Source organism: Peromyscus leucopus, chromosome 7, assembly GCF_004664715.2.
Source record: "Peromyscus leucopus breed LL Stock chromosome 7, UCI_PerLeu_2.1, whole genome shotgun sequence".
Lineage (NCBI taxonomy): Eukaryota > Metazoa > Chordata > Mammalia > Rodentia > Cricetidae > Peromyscus > Peromyscus leucopus.
In genome coordinates this window covers 115,668,008-115,689,969 of record NC_051069.1, presented here as the reverse complement: position 1 = coordinate 115,689,969, position 21,962 = coordinate 115,668,008, and the positions used below count along the sequence as shown (strand labels likewise).

Sequence of the window (21,962 nt, the reverse complement as noted above, 5' to 3'; positions counted from 1 at the left end):
GGGCTCAGCTGAGGCCCTAAGAGGAGGGCCCAGGTCAGAACGCCTGCTCCCCGCCACTCCCACTGGGAAAAGCCCACTCTGTTTCTCTGAGAACAGACCATCCACCTTTGATGCTGCACATGCATTTGAGCTCTGGTAAGCCATTCGCCTGAGCCTCTTTCAGCCAGCACCGGTTTATGTGGGCCTCAGCAAGCCACAGCCATCTGTATGGCTCATAGGGTCACAGCCAAAGCCAAGCCATTCCCATTCCTGCAGATCCGTAGGTGTTCTGTGCTGCTCCGGCTCAGCCACTCCCCACTTGGCTGCCCCCCCCCCCCCCCCCCCATCACATCTCTAGCCACCAAGGCCAAGCCACAGAAGACTGTGTCCTTCTGAGGCCCGCCTCCATTCTCGGGGAAGAGCCTGAGAAGCAAGCAAGATTCCTTAACTTCCTTTCTGATGCCTCGGAAGAGCTCAGAAGGGGGCTTCTCTGCTGGAAGGCAACATTGGGTCCTTTCTCAGCCCTCTGAATTCCCCCCGTCTACCTCCCTCACACTCTGGAAGACACAAGGAAAGAACACAGCTCCTTTAAGCAATCCTCAACCTGGTGTAGATTTCATAGGTGTGGGTGTCATGTTTTGATAAAAAAAACAAAAACAAAAACCCTTCTTTAAAGATACATGGATGAGCTGGGCCTAGTGGCACAGGCCCGCAATCCTGGCCACTTCGGGGTGAAGCCGAAGGATGGCAAGTTCAAGGCCACCGGGGCTACAGAGCAAGTTCAAAGTCAGCCAGGGCAATGTAGCAAAATTTTTTTAAAAAGGGGGAGGAGGCTTGTGGGGTATGCATAAGGCACTAGGTATGAAGTCCAGTACAGAGAGGGGTGGGGGAAATGGAGTGACTGATGTGTGCCCTGAACCAGCAGGGGGCTTCCAGACAACATTAGCTGTGAACTGGAAACAGTGTGATAAGAACACACAGGTTCCTCAGGCTCTTCTGGTCAGTTTATGTCTTAACTTTTCCATAACAACTGAACAAAAGGCTTTTAAAAACCCTGTCCCTGAGGTTTTACAGCCTCCATGCCTTTCAAATCAGCAACAGCTTCACACAAGATGCTGCTGAAGGTCCTACCTGCAAAGAGCTCTCAGAAGTATGTCTGTCCTCAGCCTGTCCTGTCCTCAACTCTAAAACCAGAAACCTCCATGTGTCCAACTACAGAGCCATCCCTTTCCCGGCACACACAACCCCCAGTACTCAGGAAGCTGAGCTAAATGGATTCTAAGTCTGAGGCCAGCCTGAGTTACCACACATAGCTAGTCCCAGGCTGGCATACGCTACGCTGCCAGTCCCAGACTCCAAAGAGATGGAAGGGGCTGGAGATCTGGCTCAGCAGTGAAGGGCACTGGTTGCTCTCCCAAAGACTCCAGCTTCTAAACCCCAGGTTATCAGTCCCTCATGGTGGCTCATAACCATCTGTAACTCCATTCCCAGGGGATCTGATGCCCTCTTCTGGCCTCCGTGGGTACCAGGCATGCACAGGGTGTACCGATATACATATAGTCAAAACACCATACACTAAAATAAAAATAAAAATAAATGGATGGAGGGAGGGAAGCATCACATTTCAGAAAGTCATTCCTTCATGTAAGTAGGGAGAACTGTTGAGTGTTCAAGCCGCTTATGTCCTAGGGACACAGACAGAAAGTTCCAGCGTGGTGTTTACAAAGCCATGCCAGCCCCACACTCCCCAGGAATTATTTCCTCCTCGGATACCACGACCAACAGAAGGGGAGCTTTCAAGCCTTACCTTTTAGATGATTTTCATCTTGGAGTGAGAGGCAGATGGGCCGCCCAGATGTTCTTGGGCTAGGCCCCGAGGGCCACCAGCCATCCACACCTCAGCCCTGCTCAGCTGCCTGTCTGGTTGCTCTAAGGGCAGAATCTGGGCTAGTGAGAAGATTCTGACACTAGATTATGATATCAGAATAGACTGTGATAGCAAAGTGGTGTCAGGGAAGGGAAGGGTACAGGGCAGGAGAAGGGAGCCCTTGAGCCTGGAGGACAGGAGGCAGAAGCAAAGCCCAGATAAAAAGGTCTCTGCTCTTGTGTGTATCTCTCCACACTCCAGATCATCTAAAAATGATTCACGTGCCCTGAACGTTCGTTCTGTTGGGCCGCCGGTTAGAAGCAGGGCAAGTGCAGGAGCCATCCTCTAGCGCCCCCTTGTGTTGATTTAAAGGATACTTCTATTTGCTTATAAATAAAGGTGGTTTGCTTGCAGGCCGGGAGGAGGTCCACAGCAGAGGCCCCAAGAAAACCAGGAATCACAGTACCCCCGGATTAAGTGTGGACCAACAAAATGTAAGGTGGCCATCATGTTTGAATCCTAGATGCACAACAATAAATAAAGTTTGTCAAATGGTACAGTGTGAGCGACTTGAATTGTTTTGTTTTTTAAACATTCCTGCCATCCTACTCAGGGAGGCTTGGTAAGCCAGGGTTTGCTATGGATCCCATGCTGGCCTGTAAGCCAATAAGCAGCCCGTGCTGGTCTCCAATTTGCTGTCCTCCTGCTTTCACTTCCCCAGGGGCTGGGATTAGAGGTGTGTGCCCCCATGACCAGCTTAACGATTTACAAATCAAACAAGCTTGCACTTCAGGATTTTTCTACAGCTCTATTGTGTCATTTGCAAGCAGGGACCTTCTGTTTCTCCCGTTCCAATCTGCACCTTTGCTGCCAATCCCCCCCCCCCCCGCCCCCATGCTTGCTCTGCTGACTGTGAGGGTGAATATCAGGGCAAGAGCCAGAATCTCTGCCTTTTCTCTGTTCATCTCCAAGAAGGATCCAGCAGTCACAGTGTGATATTGGCTTTTTTTGTTCCACAGACTGATCTTCAAATGCTGACTATTATGTTACACTCCTGACCTGAATTCATCTTGATCACGGCAAATTATCCTATTTATGTCTTTCTGGATTCCCACTGCTGATATTTTGAAGATTTTTAAAAACCATGTTCATGACAGACAAAGAGCTGGAGCTCTCCTGTATCGTCTTTGTCTAATTTTGCATCAAGGCAACATCGTCGGCCTGAGAATCTCTCTCTCTGATTTCCAGAAGACAGTGTGTGCACATGGTGTTGTTTCTTTTACAGACGTTTTATGGAATTTACTACTGAAGTCACCAAGCATGGGACAGCTGGACATGAGCCCAGGAGTTCATAAACAATTTAATATTTTCCTGAGGCAGATCTTACCATTTAGTCCATGCTGGCCCCAACCTTGCCTCAACTTCCTGAGTGCTGGGATTTTTAGGCATGCACTACCATGCTTGGCCCCATAAACAACTTCATGGGGTCATTTTACCAAGCAAGCCTGTGTTCTCTCTCTCTCTCTCTCTCTCTCTCTCTCTCTCTCTCTCTCTCTCTCTCTCTCCCTCTCTCTCTCTCTCTCTCTCCCTCTCCCCCTCCCTTTTCCCCTCCCTTTCCCCCTCCCTCCCTCCTTCTCTTCTGGTATTTTCTAGCTTTATAAATATCCCTTTTCTGGTCTTTCGGGCCAACACCGGAGCTTTATACACTGCCGTCCCTGACGGCCAAGTGTGCTGACGGGGGAGACGCAGTGGGGCTTGCTCCACAGTGCTTCCTACTACAGTGCAGGGCTTCTGCAGTCTGGGGCTCCCCTGCTGCCTGCACAGGCACATCCCGAAGATTTCCTGCTCCGTGGGCCTGACCTGGACAGCCTCCCCTGGACCTGTCTCTGCTCTTGTGTGTATCTCTCCACACTCCAGAAGATCCTGGAAGGAAAGACTTCCCAAATTACTGCCTGCTTGATGTTGCTTCAAATGGCCTTGTGGCCGTTCAATTTCCAGAGACTGCACAAGGCCACAGGTACTCTGTGCACCACATTCTGTTTATTCTTTTAGATAACCTCCAGCTTTACAGGCAAGGACACATGGGAACCAGTTAATACAAGCCATGGTCAGGATGTGAGCCTAGGTCTATGCGGTACCCAAGGCTACCCATGGCTAGGATATGAGCCTAGGTCTATGGGGTACACAAGGCTGCCCATGGCTAGGATGTGAGTCTAGGTCTATGTGGTGCCCAAGGATGCCCACGGTCAGGATGTGAGCCTAGGTCTATGTGGTACCCAAGGCTGCCCATGGTCAGGATGTGAGCCTAGATCTATGTGGTATCCAAAGCTGCCCATGGTCAGGATGTGAGCCCAGGTCTATGTGATACCCAAGGCTGCCCGTGGCTAGGAGATAGCCAAGCAGGTGTGAGGAAAGCTAAGCAGCTGGGCAAGCAAACTAGAACCTGCCCAAGCAGGAGCTGAGGGAGCAAGCACAGGGCCAGACCCAGCAAGGAAGAAAAAGGAAGCTACTTCAGGCCGGGTGCAGTGGCTGAGGTGGCACTCTTCTTTAATCCCAGCACTCAAGAGGCGGAAGCAGGTGGATCTCTGTGGATTCAAGGCCAGCCTGGTCTACACAGTGGGTTCTAGACAGCCAGGATTACACACACTGAGACCCTGTCTCAAAAAGAAAGAAAGAAAGAAAGAAAGAAAGAAAGAAAGAAAGAAAGAAAGAAAGAAAGAAAGAAAGAAAGAAAGAAAGAAAGAAAAGAAAATGATAGAAAACAAAGGGTTCATTGGGGTCAAGGGGGACAAGAAAGGTGACTGCCACCGGTCATTGCTGATACTGAAGTAACTACATTGGTGCTACAGAGCCCATGGGGGGGCGGTCAGGCCAGGTGTTCCACACTGGGGCATGGCTGAAGAGCCAGGGTGTGTTGACAAAGGGACACAGCATTGGGTTTGAGGACAGCCCAGTACTGGGTCAAGGACCTGATGGACCTGAGGGGGGATGTGTGGGGAGTAAAGCCAGCAGAGGCGCTGAGGTGCTGGAACTGGGGAGAATGAATGGCTGGGGTAGGAAGTGCAGTGTACACAGCTGACCCTTCGCCGGCCTGGTTAGCCCTTCTCGGACGGAAGGGGCTACCTGGAGGGGAGTCCATCTTCTCACTGGGCTCCTCTCCCGCATCCCAATGACCCCACGGGACCCTAAAAAGGCAGCTGAGTGAGTACAGCTGTGCCAAGTCCAGCACGCCCTCCCAGAGTCCATCCGGCCACCAGATGGCAGCTGTGGACACAAGATAAAGCTTTTCCACATGCAAGAATGCTACTTGGTGAGCAAGTCCTGGGGTTGCCCCGTTCCTCATTATCGGAATTCCAGAAAACGCTGGGCCTTTTCTTTTTCTTTCTTTCTTTTTTTTTTTGGTTTTTTGAGGCAGGGTTTCTCTGTGTAGCTTTGCGCCTTTCCTGGAACTCGCTTTGGAGACCAGGCTGGCCTCGAACTCACAGAGATCCGCCTGCCTCTGCCTCCCGAGTGCTGGGATTAAAGGCGTGCGCCACCACCGCCCGGCTGCTGGGCCTTTTCTATGCTGTTTTCTAGACAGGCAAAGAAAGGGTCTGAGAATAAGAAAAGACTGCCTTGGCAAGATGCAGATGTGAGCTCTGGTCTCTCGTGACATGTGGCCTAGTCCGTCTCCAGCCAAAAGGGAGGTGAGGTCCTCTGAGCTGCCACTAGAGACCTCATCTGAGGCCTCCACCATCAGCTAGCCCATGGCCCTGCACGCTCTCTGCTCCCAGACCCTGTGGGTCTCCACTGCCAAGTGAGGGCAGGGGGTGTAGAATGGAGTGGCAATGTTTAGGCCCCGGGCATTATAACCTGTGGCCTGAGGATCACACACGTCTCATGAAAGCTATGAACTCGGCCTGACACATTTGTAGACGACAACATCATGTCACGGTGTCAAAAAATTGGACACTCCGGGTTAGGTCATGACCTACCTGCCCGAGTACAGTTGCTCATCCAGCAGTGGGGGAGATCTCCACAGGAGGTTGTAAGGGGGCTGCTCCTGGGGTGGAGGTCTGGCCAGTGCATGTGCTGAGAGGTCAAGAGACTAAGAAATGTGTGGACTCCGGCTAGACAGCCACGTGCCACAGGGGTGAGGTAGCCTAGCGGCATTTATCATCCAATAATTAAGGCCAAAGGAACTCAATTTAAAACCAACAAAAACATAAGTGCAAGCCAGGCATCGCGGCAAACACCTGTAATCCCAGCACTGGGGAAGAAGACAGAGGGGGCAGGGGACACACGTCTTCGTGGACCTGGAAGCAGATGAAGGGCACAGGGGTCACAGTGAAGTCTGGAGGACGCAGGGCAGCAAATGGCCGAGTCTCAAGGGGAGGCGTCCAAGAGGAAAGCTGATGCGGCTCCATGAAGAGACGCCATAGGTGGCGGCCAGGAGCTGCCCCTCAGCCTGAGCACGACAGTGTGTCACCGGTGGGTCGGTGACCCTGCAGGGGAATGACACAGGGCTCCCTAAGGCAGAGGGGGGTCCTTGGGGGGCTGCCACGAGGCAGGGTGGTTAGGTAGCCTCAGGCAGGGTAGGAGGACACAAGGATGGCCTGGCACTGTGAACAGTACGTGAGGATGACAGGTGGGTCCATTTCTTCCTTAGAAGTGGTATTTATTATTTAAAAAAAAACCCAAAAGATGAAGAGAACTCAGTGTCAAACCAACAAGGACATGGTTATTGCTATAAGTCAGGCGGGTGGCAAACACCTGGAATCCTAGCACTTAAGAGGTGGAGGCAAGAAGATCATGGGTTCAAGGCTGGCTTGGACTACATAGTGAAACCTTGTTTAAAAAAAAAAAAGTCATGGTCAGCCCAAGGACAGGCACAGCAGCATGTGGCCAGGCCCCCGCAGAAGCACAGAGGTCAGAGAGAATATGGTCATTTGTCCTGGACTCAGTGAGGGGCAGGACAAAGAAAATGCCACCAGATGGACCAAGGCCTATGCCAGGAAGCAGGACAGTGGCAGGACCTGGCACGAGTGATCCTTCTGGGTTTCCTGAAGGTGGGCGAGCCTCGCAGGCCTCAAATCAGCATACGGTGACCTCCAAATCCCTCAGGGGCATGGGGAGAAGACAACAGCTTCCCAGCAGACACCAAGAGAACAGACCTTTGCCCTCTCGACCTTTGGTTTAAGAAGAACAAACACAGTCTAAGGATTAGCAATGCCAGTCTCCCCAGAGATGGCCTGGAGGCCAAGGGGAGAGGAATGAGGGGGCCAGCTCCCTGTGTCCCTTCTCCCAGAACCCACAACTGAGGGGAAGGAGAAGGATGCTCTCCAGAGAGACCCAGAACAAATACAGGGTGACCGAGCCCTGAGCGATCCCACCCCACACTCTGTCTCTGTTACTGTCTGAACTGTAATAGTCCCCAGAGCTTCGGGTTTTGGATGCTCGGCTGTGGCGCCTTTAGGAGACAGGACCTGGTCAGCAGAAGTAGGTCACCAGGAAAGAGACTTGCAAGGTTCTACCTGCCCCTGGTTCCGGTCTAGCTCGCTGTCTCCTGGATAACCACACATGAAGATCTGCTGCCATGTCCCGCCATGGTGAAGGGGTCTACGGATTGCGGTTTCTCCCAGCCCGCTCACTGGATGCCTCCCTGCCATGGTGAACAGAAATCCCTGGGAGGCCATAAGCCAAAGTAGGTCTCCTCTCTCAAGTCATTCTGTCAGGTGACATGCCACAGAGACAAGTGACAAGTACTGTGAGCAGCAACAGCACACCGGCAAGACTCCACTCCCCAGACAGTGCAAACTCCGACAGACTGGGGCCTTTGCTAAAACACACCACAACCAAATGGCCAAGCTTGTATTCTTCCAACAGAATCAAATGGAGCCGGGCGGTGGTGGCGCACGCCTTTAATCCCAGCACTCCGGAGGCAGAGCCAGGCGGATCTCTGTGAGTTCGAGGCCAGCCTGGTCTCCAAAGCGAGTTCCGGGAAAGGTGCAAAGCTACACAGAGAAACCCTGTCTTGAAAAACCAAACCAAAAAAAAAAAAAAGAATCAAGTGGAATCCACACTACCATTTCATAAACAAAAAAGATTAACATCACACTCTACAAAAAAGGTCCTAGTTTTGCAGTAAAGTGCAGTAAAGGGGGTGGAATTCCCTCAGGTGGAATACTGAGGCCTCAGAAGAACCGTTGCCTTAGACCGAGTGGGCCATCCTGTCTGTAGCCTGACACAGAGCTCTTCCCTTATGGGAGGCCCCTCACCATGTCTCATCCATTCTCACCCTATTGCAGGCCCCAGCCCTCCCCCTCCCCCCAACACTCCATCTTCCTCAGGGAAGAAACTGCCCGAGCCTCTTTCCCAAGGGTCCCAGTGGGCCAGGGGTCTATGTCCCGCCCTCCAGGGCGGCCCTGGCTGAGTGAGCCCTGCAGCCGCGAGTCATGTGCTTGTATTAGTTGCTTTCCTTGTAGTTGGTCCATGGCTACTTGGTCTCATGAACTTGGACAGAACATCACGTGATGAGAGCTTGTAGCAGAGAAGTTTCTTCCACTCATGGCAGATCGGAAGCAAAGAAAGGAACAGGAAGGGACCAGGCATAGGATTCCCCCGAGTACCCACTCCCAGTGACCTCCTCCCTCCAGCAAAACCCCACGTCCCAAAGATTCCAGACCCTCCCAAAATAGCACACCCACTGGGGACCCCAACACATGAGCCTTTGGGGAGGAGACCCTTCATATCCCAACACAACCGTCTCCTTGGGGGATGTGGTCATGGCCATCATCTAGGGCTAGTGCCATGATTCAGGCAAACAGCCAGCAAGTCGACAGGCCAGACACACTGGAACCTGACCTCCTGTGGGGTGGCTCTGTCACATTTCCTGCCACCAGCTATGAGCGGGATGGCATATGAGAGCTAGGGCACACTACTCAACGGCACAGCTCCCAGGAATGAACTGCTTTGTACCCACAGTGTGCCGCTTTCTGTATATGGTCATTTAATCCTTCCAGAAGCTGAGCAGGACAGCTGAAGACAAGGGAACTGGAGGCCAGAAATATAACTGGGCGAGGACTTAAGGAAGACCTTGACCGACCCCTTATTTCACAGATGGGGAAACTGAGGCACTAAAAGATCAAGGCACTTACCCAGTGTCGGTAAGCCCTGACCCTAGTGATCAGTCTGTGCTACCATATAACATGCCACCAAATGTGGAAAAGTTGAAGACGTGGAAAAGTTACCCCAGAAGGACAGTATCGAGCCCTGGGGAGGCCCCTGGGCCCGCCACACGGCTCAGCTCTCGGCTGCACCCTCTCTGTGTCCCCGGCTCACACATCCTGTGTGCTCTGCTTTGTCTCTCGGGCTAACAGAGACCAGCTTCACTCCTCTCAGCCCTGGTTCCCTTTGCACCAGAGGAGCCGGGTCTGCGCCCTCACCTGCCCTCATCCACATGTCCTGGCTCTTGTGACTTTTGTTTTTCTTCGTTGGTGTTTAGAGGCGGTGATGTTTCACTATGTAGTCTAAGCTGGCCCAGAGCTCACGGTCACCTTTCTCCATGGTAACAGGCAGAGAGAAACCTCACCTCAGCACTTCCTACAAGGAGGTTAGCAGATCTGCTGAGGGTCTTGGAACACAGGCCCCACGACAGACCGTTGGGTGAGCTCTGACTGTACCAGTAGGCCCCAAGCTCACCATGGATATTAAATGCACATGGATGGATGGATGTGTACCACATGCATGCCTCGTGCATGGAGGTCAGAGAAAGGCATTAGATTCCATGGAAATGGAGTTACTGATGGTTGTGAGCCTCCATGTGGATGCTGGGAATCGAATCCAGGTCCTTCGGAAGAGCAGCCAGTGCTCTTGACCACTGAGCCATCTCTCCAGCCCCTTACTGAGTTATTGTATTGTGAAGAGTGGTGGGTATTCGTCAAATCCTTTCCTTGCATTACTTGGGATGACTGTGTGGTCCCTCTTCAATCAAATTGGTATAGTCAATCAAATTGGTATATTACATTGACTGTTTTTTTCCTTTGAACCTCCTTGAATTTGTAGAATAAATCCTACTTGATCATGGAGACAATCCTTTAAAACACACTGCTGAATTTTGTTTACATCTGTGCTCATTCAGGATGATGGGCTCTGTGGTGTTTGGTGGCTTTGCTGTCATGGCTGGCTTTGCAAAATAAGACGCATTTCTTCCTATTCAGCTTTTTTTTTTTTTTTTTTTTTAATTTCTAGGGTTGGTATGCATGCTTCTTTAAGTTCCTGGTAGGATTCACCAGCACCGCCATCTGGTCTTGGGTTTTCTTTACTGTAAGATCTCTGATGCCCATGCAACATTCCTTTGTAAATGTTAAGATTTTTGCAGTTAGTCATGGTGCTTCTTGTTTAGACATTTTCTCATTTCATCTCATCTAGACTATCCAACTACATATATTTCCCTTTATTCCTGCAAGGTCAGTAGTAATAATTGTTAGAAATAAGACAAGAGGCAAAAGTTGGTTTGGAAAAGGAGCTGACACAAAATTAGGCCCAGAAAAGAGAGCAGCAGAAGGGTATGCATGGCCTGGTTTCCTGTGATGGGTCTGACCAGCACCCGAGGGGCAGGCTGAGCGCTAACAAGATGGATGGCTCTGTTCCACGTCTGGCTTTAGTGCCTGTGGTCTGTTCTTCCTGGCTGTTGAGTCTCCCAATTCACCACAGGTTTGCCAATGTGTCTTCTACAGCCATACACTTCTGAGAGCTGTTCTTGCTGTGCCCTATAAATTTTTTTTATACTGTATTCTTATTTCTATCCATCTTAAAGTATTTTCTAGTTTCCCTTTGTGGTGGTTTGAATGAGAATGGCCCCCATAGGCTCATATATTTGAGTGCTTGGTCCCCAGTGGGTAGAACTGGGAAAGATTGGGAGGTGTGGCCTTGTTGGAGGAGGTGTGTCACTGTGGGGTTGGCTTTGAGGTTTCAAAAACCCATGTCATTCCCAGTTTGCTTTCTCTCTCTGTGAGCTCTTGAAAGGACCAAGCAGATGCCATAACAGGCTGCTCAGTCTTGTCTCAGAGATCAGACCTCAATTTCAGTTTCCTGAGACTGAGCAAGCAGTCTCTGGGAGAGCCGTGAACAAAAGACATAGTCCTTGCAGTAGCTCCCTTTCTGCACGTACTCTGACTGCTCAAAGTTCAGCCAGATGTTTACTGTCTGGGACCCCTCACCGACTTAAAGTTATATGCATGGGTCAAGGACAGAGCCTGGACCACTGAGCCAGCCCCCACAGTCAGTACGTGCTTGGCCAGCCAGCCCCCATGGCGGCTCAAGGACAAAGCCTGGGACTTGTGCTGGACTGCCCCCAAAGTGATAATTGTAACCACCAACCAGTAAATTCAAAGGTTACATACCCTCACCCAATTAAAAGAGAACAGAGATAAAAATAAACCAATCCGAGTTGCACCTGTGCAAACCCCCCTCCCCCCCAACCCCCCTGAAGGGCTTGTGGTTTTTGCCTTTAAAAAGCTAGCCACACAAAGAAAGAGCAACTCCTCCCTGCCTCACCCTATTGGATGTAGGAATGAGTTCCCTGTCTAGACTTGCATCTACAGAATAAACCTTGCTGTTACATTCTGGACATCCAAGGTCTTCAGTGGTCTCTTTGGGGTCACAATCTGGGCATAACACTCTAAGCTACTGCTCCAGCACCAGGCCTGCCTGCTGCTGCCATACTTCCTGCCACGGTGGTCATGGACTCACCCTCTGAAACCGTAAGCTCCCAGTAAACTGTTTCTTCTCTAGGTTGCCTTGGTCATGGCGTCTTTTCACAGCAATAGAAACATAACTAAGACAGAAGTTGGTAAGAGGGAGTGGGCTTTTGCTGTGGCAGGCCTGACCATGCTATTTTTGGGAGAACTGGAAGACCTTGAGACTTTGGACTAGGAACACAGTTGAACACTGTAAGCAGGGCCTAATGGGCCATCCTAGTAGGGACTTGGAAGACAGCAGTGCTAGGAGTGATGCTGTCCACAGGCCCAGCTCAGGAGGTTTCAGAGAGGAGCAATATCAGCAGCTGGGCTAAAGACCGTTCTTAAGATATTTGATTTTTGCCTTTGTCTTAAGAATCTGCCTGAGGCTAAGTTGGAGAGTTTGGGACTAATTATGTTGATCTTAGAGATGTCAAGACAGCCTAATATTGACTCTGTCACATGATTAGTAGTAGTAATTCTTAAGCAGATCTAACACAAAAATGGCAAAAACAAATGCAAAATGTAGTTTGAGGAGAAAAGAAGCAGCAGGAAATTTAATGTTGGAACCAAGGCTTGTGCTGAAAGAGGTGAGGCAAGGTCTAATCTAAACTGGATGAAGGGAGTGTTGCCCTCAGGGCAAGACCCTACCCAGCTAGGCTTCCACTTATAAAAAGAAAAGGCCCCAGGAATTATCTGGTCCTAAAAACATATCAACAAATCAAAGCTTATTTAAATGTAATTCAAGGAGAAGGGCAGGCCCCCTCCCAAGCCTGCTGCAGCTGACTTGGCAGCACAGGCCCTGTAATTCCAGCTTTGGAGCATGAAGGATATGAGAGTAAGGGGTTGTGGAATCTTCCTCTGTGGTTAAGGAAAGTCTCTGAGGACAGGTGTGTGTCAGAGGAGTCCCTACATGAAAGCCTGGAAGGGCCATTGTGTGAAGCTGTGGGAGTGAAGCCTGGATTGTGTTGGAGACCCCAAGACGTCAGAGGTGGCAGAGCCGTGGGGTGTCTACCAAGGAGAGCTGTAAGGAGGGGGTGGAACTAGCCTGTGAGAGAAGTGTATGTGATACCTCAGTAAAACCCCCCACTCTATCCCCTACAGACAAAGAGAAGCTTAAACCAGGATTCCTAAGTGTAGATAAGAACTTAGACCCCTTTTCCCCAGGTGGCTGTATCTGCTACAGGGACTTTGGAAAACACAGTCAGGATATTCGACCAAAAGACTAAAAAGGGAGGCGGGTTAAAATAAATTATATGGCCTGTGCCTTTAAGAACTAGCCTCACAAAGAAAGGGGAGCACTCCTTCCAACCTCCCTGCTGTGAGTGAGAGATTTGGAAGAGCCTCCCTGGAGGCTTGTAAACTTAGAAAACACCTTACTTTTGCATTCTGTACCTAAAGTCTCCAGTGGCGGCTTTGGGGACGCGATCTAGGCACAACAAGACCCTCACTCTATTGTCTCAAAAAAGGGGGCCGTAGACAAAGATATCTCAATATAGATAGACCCAGGCCAGTTTCAAGTCCCCAGAAATGATGGCGCTAGCCCCAGGAACAAAAGAACAGAGTCAGGATGTCTGATGGTAACCAATTAACCACGAGATGCCCCTCTCCAGAGATAACATGACCAGACCCCGGAGAGGAGTTGTAAAACTCCTGACAGGGCAAACAGATAAGCTAGAATAAGATAAAGTCCAGGCCCGGGAAAAACTGGACCAATCAAGGATGGACCCGTACTAACCCCCTTCCCTCTAAGAAATTTTATGGGTTTTGCCTATAAAAACCAACTTCCCCAAGAAAGAGTAACTCTTCCCTGCCTCACTTGAGATGGCTTGAGTTGAGTTCCCTGTCATGACTTGTAAGGGATAAACCTTGCTTTTGCATTCTGGTATGCTCGTCCTTGGTGGTCTCTCTGGGGGTTACGATCTGGGCACAACAGTGTGCTGCAGGCAGGGATGCTGGAAGGGCAGAGCCATCCAGGCCCCTGGCATCAGATGTGGAGCTGCGGGATTTGGAGTTGGCCCTGCTGGGTTTCGGTCGTGCTTTGCGTAGTGGCTGGTTGTGTGTGCCAACTTGACACAAGTTACAGAGCCATCAGAGAGGAGGGAGTCTCAGCTGAGGAAATGCCTCCATGAGACCCAGCTGTAAGGCATTTTCTCAATGACTGATCAATGGGGGAGGGTCCGGCTGATGGTGGGTGGTGCCACCCCTGGGCTGCTGGTCCTGGGTTCCATAAGAAGGTGGGCTGAGCAAGCTGTGGGAAGCAAGCCAGTAAGCAGCTCCCATCTGTGGCCTTTGCATCAGCTCCTGGTTCCAGGCTCCAGCCCAGCTTGAGTTCCTGTTCTGATTTCCTCCAGTGATGGACTATGATCTGGAAGTGTAAGCCAAATAAACCCTTTCCTCCCCAACTTGCTTTTTGGTCATGGTGTTTCATCACAGCAACAGTAACCTAGCTTTGGCTCAGCATTTCCTCACCATGTCCCCATTCTTCCCATTTGGAATGATAACGTATATTCTGTGGCATTGTATGTTGAAAGCATGTAATTTGCATTTGGGGTTTTACAGGATGTAAATTAAGAGCCTGTCTTAAGCCTCAGAAGAGACTTTGGACTTCGGACTTTTAAACAGTGTGGAGACTGAAAAACTAGAGGGACTTTTGAAGACAGACTAAGTGAATTTTGCATTATGATATGGCTACATGTCTATGGTGGCCGGGAGTGGAATATGCTGGTTTGAATGAGAATGTCCTCATAGGCTCCGGAGGTAATGGGACTTTAGCTGAGTTCCTTCCATCCTGGGAACCCACAAGATGAACCTACAAGTTGTCCTTTGAACTCCACATGCACACAGTGACACTCATGCACCTACATACACACCACACACAATCAATCAATCAATAAATAAATGTAAATAGTTAATCTAGTAAATATTGCCTATACACCAACTTTAGAAGTTCCTAGGAAAAATAATGAAGCTATTGTAGTCACTCATTCATAGGAAAGAGGAAGCAAGTTCCTCCACGAGTCGCTGGCTCCCTCACTTGGACAGCAAGGCTGACCTGAGCCCAACCCCATACACCACAGCAGCTTTCCACAGGCGATCACAGTCACATGGGCCCTCAGGGCTCAGCACAGCCTGACTGTTTCCTACTGGAAGACTACACTTTCCACCTTCCCTTGCAGACTATGGAAGTCATTTCCACCCTTATAAAAGGCTGTATCCCATCTTCTTCTGGAGGCATTTTTTTGGCCATCTGCACACGTGGGAGACAAAAGTGCTCCCTCTCTATGAATAAACATGGCCCTGCCTAAGGTCAGACTCAGCCTCTCTTTCTTTCCTTAAGTAATCTAACGTAGCCCTTGCATTAAACGGCAGTAGCTCCAGTAACCTCCTCCACCACTGTGTTGAATCTGCATATATGCATGCTTGAAATAAAACACATGCAGGCCACTCCCTGGACCACTGTGCATCACAGAAAAATAAGAAAACAGCCTCAGGTTAGAGAGGTGGCTCAGAAGTTAAAAGCAATTGCTGCTCTTTCGGAGGACCTGAGTTCAGTTCCTAATACCCACACAAAGGCTTACAGTTGCCCATAACACCAGTCGCAGAGCATATGGTGCCCTCTTCTGGATGCTGAGACAGACAGACAGACAGACAGACAGACAGACAGACAGACACACACACACACACACACACACACACACACACACACACACACGGTGCTATTTTATTTGTACTGAAATGTGATTTTATTTGTATCTTAATAAATAAAGTTGCCTGGGGGTCAGAGCTAATAGCAAGCCATAGCAGAAACCGGGAAGCGGTGGCGCACACCTTTAATTCTGATCACATGACAGGCAGATCTTTGTGTGTTCAAGGATACAGCCAGCATGGAGACACACGCCTTTAGTCTCAATACCAACCATAGAGACCTAGAGGTCTGTATAGACAGGCAGTGACGAGGTCATGTGGCTGGGTTTACAACCAATGAGAAGGCAGAACAGAAAGTCTATAAAAAGACAGCTACACAGGAAGTAGGTCTCATTCTGCGGGAAAGGACAACAGCGGCAGCGAAGGGTGAGAAAGGGTTTTTAGTATCGGCTCTTAGCTACTGCTCTGACCTCTTGGGCTTTTAACTCTGCATTTGGCTCTGTGTTTCTTATTTAATAAGACTGTTACATACACACACACACACACACACACACACACACACACACACACACACGATGAACAGACAGGTAGGCAAAACACTCATACCCATAAAATAAATAAATCTTAAGAAATCAGCCTAATGGCTCATCCACAGACAACAGGCTAAATGAACTATGGTACCTCCATACAACGAAAAACCGTATCGCAAAAACAGAGGCAGTGTTTGTATGTACTGACAGGGACGGACACATTTAGGATAAATAACTAAACAGGCAAGGCAGTGGGGTGCTGCACTTTAAACAAGTACCTACCAGGGCATATGTGTAAAGCTGGCCACCTCTGGCACCTCTGGCACCTCTGGTGAGAGTCTAAAGTAGGTAGCTAGGGGCAGGAGTCCAACATGGGTTTTACTCATGGGGTTTTAGAACTATTAGCTTATAAATAATATAAGATACTGAATATTTAAAAATTAACTTAAGGTAAAACACTTTGCTTGAACCATCAGAGTTGATGTCTTGCCTGGCCAAGCTAGGATGGGAAATTGTCTTCAAGTACTCACAATGTGGCCACTAGGGAAAATCGAGTCTGAGGCACAGGTTCACCCTCCTGGACCCCCACCCACAATATCTGAAGCATCTACTGAAGTCCTCATAACCATTCTTATTCAAAATAAGGCACACATAGCCCCGGCTCTGCAAACATTTCTGTCCCCAGGACGGCCAGCCACCCACAAACACCTTGGCAGAACAGCCTCCCTCCCTGCTGAGGGAACACCCAACCAAATGGGAAGGGCACACACAGGCCTCGGGCCTTCCGAATTGGACCAGACTCCCTTGGGTTTCCTGGTCACTGCTGTTCCCAAATGTTTTTGATCCCCACTTCCTCTAGTGGGACAGCGTGACATCACTCATACACACCCCCTGGGCTGAGTGGTCACTACCTGACTGAGTTTTCATCACACGGATAGCCTTGGCCTTGGCCAGCTCCAGAACGGTGATCCACTGCTGCCGCTCCACCTCAGAGCTGGCCTTGAGGTGGTAGGTCCTCGCTCCGTTGCAGAGCAAGATTCCACAAGAGTCCTCTGTGTCGATGTGTGCGGAGGCCAGGTTGATGGTTCCACGGCAGGTGTGGGCCATTTCACCCTGGTTTCTGTGGGATTCAAGAGAAGGTATGAGGTGAGGCCTCCCGAACCCAGTAGTTCCAGATCGAAGAAACTCTCAAAGCAAATCTTCATCTCAGGCCCTGAGAGCTGGGAGACGCCCTGGGATCCCCAGTGGGAGAGAATGCCTTATCGGACTTGACCTCTTATGGGTTGGTCAAGGGACTCTGAGGCCATGTCTGCCTACCATGGGAGAGGTGGGAGACGGTCATGTAGCATGCCTACTGTGGTCTGAGCCCTCGAGGACACCAGGAAATGGAGAAGAGTCCCAACATGCAGAACAGGTCTGCAGCGTCATGCCAGGATCTTTCCACTAACTCTTGGAAGCAAAGAGTGAGATGTTGCCACTTAGAGCAGAGATTGGAGGCCCAGAGCTCAAAGGGGACAGAGACTGGAGGCCCAGAGCTCAAAGGGGACAGATGACGGGGGGGGGGGGTGGGGGGGGAATTGGGGGCAGAGACTGGAGGCCCAGAGCTCAAAGGGGAGGACCAGGAGGGGGTGGGGGTGGAGGAAGTACCTTCTGCTTTGAAGTAACCTGGGAATGGCATTGTCCTTGAGACTGTCGTTCTCTTCCACCAAGAAAACCACAGAGCAAAGATGTGATCACTGTTGCTCAAGGCCATGACAGGGCTGACAGGATGCCACCTCATGTCAAAGGAACAACCCTGCACCAGTGACAGGATTAGGGAGCTAACAACACCAGAGGTGAAGGAGCGGTGACTGAGTATGTTTTATTTCCAGCTGGGCCCCATGTCTAGAAACCCAGTGGATTTACTTGACTCCCTCCCTTAGACACGAGAAGGAAGTCCAGAACTCCCTAAGAACCCCAGATCTGGGGTGCTGCAAAGGGAAGAACTGTTGGCAAGCAGCTAATAGTGCCAGGGGGATGAATTCACTGGGCAACTTCCTGCTGGGGTGGCCACTCTTGGTGGTCTGCCCTCTTGACTACATCTGGAATTAACTAAAATCCAAGTGTCTGGGTACACCTGTGAGGCGTTTTTCTTAATTAAATCATTTGAAGTGGAAAGACCCATACTTAACCTGGACCTTTTGAGGTGAAAAAGATCCACCTTTCATCCGGGCCACGCCTTCTGATGACAGACAGCCTCTATAAAGGGCATGGGAGAAGGAAGCTCTTGCTCTGTGCCTGCTTAAGGGAGAAAGTTTATTTCGGTTCAGAACGTCGTCAACCGAGCTCCAGAGGGCTCAGAAGCGCCACCTTTCAGCTCTGCTGCCCACGGCACACATGGATTCTATCAGGAGCGGGGAAGCTCCAGCCTCTGCCAGCGGTTTCCTATGATTCTCAGGGCTTTCTGCATGGACACCAATCCTGCTACACAGTGTCTGGCCTCTGCTGCTCTCCATGACCCCCTCGATCTTGCATCCTTCGTGCTTTCATGACCAGCAATCACATGGATGCTGTGGACAAGCTTCTCTTCCCGGCTCAGGATGTCTGGCCACCCTGGACCACAGCTGCATCAGTTTAAGTGTGCTGACCCTGGGGAAACACTTTCTTAGGCGGTTGCTTCTGAGAAGCAGGGAACCCCTTCAGCTTAGGCTGTCTTTATTTTCATGAATTCAGACCCCCTAGATGGAGTTCTCCCCCCCAGACACCTTCGGCTGATATCAGCTCCAACACGAACGCTCTTCCGTCCTGGAATTACCTATGCCAAGCAAATAGCAATTTTTGATTTACTTCACTCCAGGTTCTTAAGACACGGGCAGAACAGAAACACATTCTTGGCAAAAAATACATGTATGGCCCCTAGTAGATTCCTGATAGAATCTTTGTTCTCTGAAACCTCATCCACATTTCTCTCAGTGCTCTTATCTTCTAAGCTCTGGCAGAATGGCCCATCAACCTCTGCTTATAGTATCAGGTGGCTTTTCTAGACCAAAGATCCAAGGTCTTCCACATTCCTCCTACAAAACAGTTCCAAAGACCCGAGAGCCATGTGGTCAGGTTCAGACACTAACAGCCTCACTTCCGGCACCAGCTTCCATCCCAGCTCCTTCTGCGTCCCTCTGGTAAAACAACCCGCTGAAAACAATTTAAGGTTTATTTTGGCTCAGCGATCACGGTCTAGTCCATCACGGTGGGGAAGTCAAGGCAGCAGGGTCTGAAGCAGCTGATCAATCACAGCCACAGCAGAAAGCAATAAGCAAACACATGGATGCTACTTAAAGCCCAGCCAATGACGCTGCCCACTGTAACTATGGTAATTATTTCCCACAGCAATTAATGTAATTAAGATAATCTCTCACGGACACTTTCAGAGCCCTTCTCCAGGCAATCCTAGATTGTGCTCAGCTGAGGTTAGAGCGGCCATCACAACACCCAAACAAACAATCCCCTTCTGTTTGGAGAACGCTTTCCCTTTCTGACTCTGCTCTGCTTCGACCACGCCTCTTAGAGAAAGTGATGTGGAGCTGAAGCGAGACCAGAGCTGAGCTGGCAGCGGAGGAAAGGGGCTCCGTTTGCAGACTTGGCAGAGCTGGAGTGTCTGTCACAAGACTCACGTCGTGCATTTAATTTTAGGCTGGAGACTGCTGGGGTGTTAAATGTTACAGTGACTAACCAACAGCACCATGCTAGGCAGGCTGTGTTCTAGGCATAAGCCACGCTTGTAAGACCAGGAGAATTCACAGGGCTTTCAGAGACCTGGAAAGGTCCCAGCACCATAACGCAGGACAGCAGGAGAGCAGGGGAGACAGAGAAGCAGGGGAGGCAGAGGAGCTGGGGAGCAGGCAAAGGCCAAATGGAGAGCTGGTAGGCACATTAAGGAGTTAGACTCTTATACCCGAAGTCAAAACAGTGAGTCTCCTGGGCCCACTATCAGAAAAGAGAGAGAATCAACAGCTCCAGAAGTTTCTGTGGAAACACAGCAGACAAAAGTGTCTCATGCATGGTGGGAGATGGAAGAAGCCAGGCCACTGTGTGAAATCAGGGTTGCACTGTAAGTCATCCCTGGGCATAGTGTAGATCACAACCCACCATATATATATATATCTCACCTACTGTATATATAATAAATACCCAGCAGTCTGTGCAGGTACAAGCAAAGGACTGGAGAATGGGTGAGAAGTAATCAGAAGAAGCATAACCACGATTACACACTGTGATTGTTAATCTTGTCAATTTGCTTGGGAATCAACTAAGAGACACGCCTCTGGGTGGGTCTGTGAAGACATTTCCTAAAAGGATTAATGGGGTGGGGGCTCCCCCAGAGTGAACAGAACCTTCCTTCGGCAGCCCAGATATAAAAACAGCTGAGGTTGTAAAGCGGGGCTGTTTTTGCCTGCTCTCCTTTACAGCTTGCTGGTGAGTGCATCTACTCCTGCTGGTAAATGCATCTCCCCTTGCTGGTGAGTGCATTTACTCCTGCTGATGAGTGCATCTACCCTTGCTGGTGAATGCATCTACTCCTGCTGGGGAGTGCATCTACTCCTGCTGGGCAGTGCATCTACTCCTGCTGGGCAGTGCATCTACTCCTGCTGCCCCTGCAGCTGCCTTTCTTTGCTGACATCAAAAGCCAGCTTCTTCTGTCTTCCAACAAGAACTGAAAAGATGGCGGCTCTCCAGGAACCCTCCAGGCCTGTAGCACCAGATGGCAACTGCTGAGGCATCTTGCGCGGTGGACCGAGCAGGCACTGGGGCCTCATCTCTAGTGTACAGACACACAATGTTGGACTATGCAGACCAAACTGTTTAAGCCAATCTCATAAATTATCCCTTTGCATTATATATTCATATGTTATCAGTTCTGTTCCTCAGAGAACCCTGACTAGTACACAGACATAGAGAATCACTAAATACAGAATTCTGGATTGCTTCATAAAATAGAGGAAAGGAAAGACTGGACAGACTATTGGAGTTCAACTGCGGCCTGGAACCTTACGGTTTGGTGAGTTGCAGACGCTCCTGAGAACAGCCCCTCATCTGGCATGTGAGCAACTCCAGTGAAACTCCTGGAGCCACCAACGCAAACAAAACAGACATGACAGTAAAGGGGGATGGGCAGGGCAGAGGAGGGGCGTGGGCAGGGCAGGGGACGGGAAGGGCAACGGGGTGAATATGATCAGAATAAATTACATACACAACGAGAACATCATAATGAAACTCATCATTACATATGACTAATGATGCTGGTAGAATCATTTTTAAAATAATAATAACATCTGAGAAAATGAAAAACAAAGCAGATTAGCCTTTCTAGTTACCTAGCACCCAAATAAACTGAATCTTTACTCATAATAAATATTTTTTTAAATCAAGATTTTCGATTTATTTTTTCTTTGTACTATTTGGAAGAAATCATGTGGTGGGCTATATAAATCTGGGGCTAATGGCCTTTCAGAGTCTCCTAGTCCAGTGGGGTTTCTGGCCTTGGATTTCAGCTCTGCTACTCTTCTTTGTCTAGATGCTTCCTCTTCAGTCTGCTCTGGGCCAGCAACACGGGTTTACTTTTATCCTGTTTATTACATTAGTTTTGTTTTCACTTCAGTGGTTTCAAACACAGTCTGAAAAGTGCCTAGAATTCAGGGGCACATCCTAAAATTCAGATTGCCCTTTAGGGTGGCGTTCCTGCTCATCGTGTTTATAAAATGCTTTGTTTCTCCCTTTAAAAACTCTGGTTGAGAGCCATTAGGGTGTCTCGTTGACAAAGGCACCTGCTGCTAAGCCTGAAGACCTGAGTCCAATCCCCAAGACCTACATGATGGAAGGAGAGAACTGACCCCTGCAAACTGTCCTCTGGCCTCCACAAGTTCCATAGAGGACGGATGAGGACAGACACACGGACACACACACACACACACACACACACACACACACACACACACGGGGAGAGAGAAAGGGGAAGGGGGAGAGAAACACACAGTAAATAAATGTAACTTAAAAATCTAAGGATTGTAGTAGAAAGCTGGGTGTGTTGACACGCAGCTGCAAAGCATTTGGGAGGCCTGGGCAAAAGGTTCAACCATTCAAAGCACGTCTAGGTTACACAGAGACTCTGTCTCTGACCAAACAACAAACAAACAAACAAAAACAAACAAACAAACAAAAACCAATAAATACATTTTTAAAAAT

The 21,962-nt window shown here is 49.6% G+C and overlaps 1 protein-coding gene across 5 annotated transcripts in view; it reads right to left on the bottom strand.

Moving 5' to 3' along the window:
- Osbp2 (oxysterol binding protein 2) overlaps positions 1 to 21,962 on the bottom strand; it is a 160,541-nt gene that overhangs the window by 103,786 nt on the left and 34,793 nt on the right. For all 5 annotated transcript variants that reach the window (XM_028870681.2, XM_037208132.1, XM_028870682.2 and 2 more), the window contains exon 2: positions 16,655 to 16,863. In XM_028870681.2, the coding sequence (XP_028726514.1) occupies positions 16,655 to 16,863 (209 nt within the window). The remainder of the gene's footprint in view (positions 1 to 16,654; positions 16,864 to 21,962) is intronic.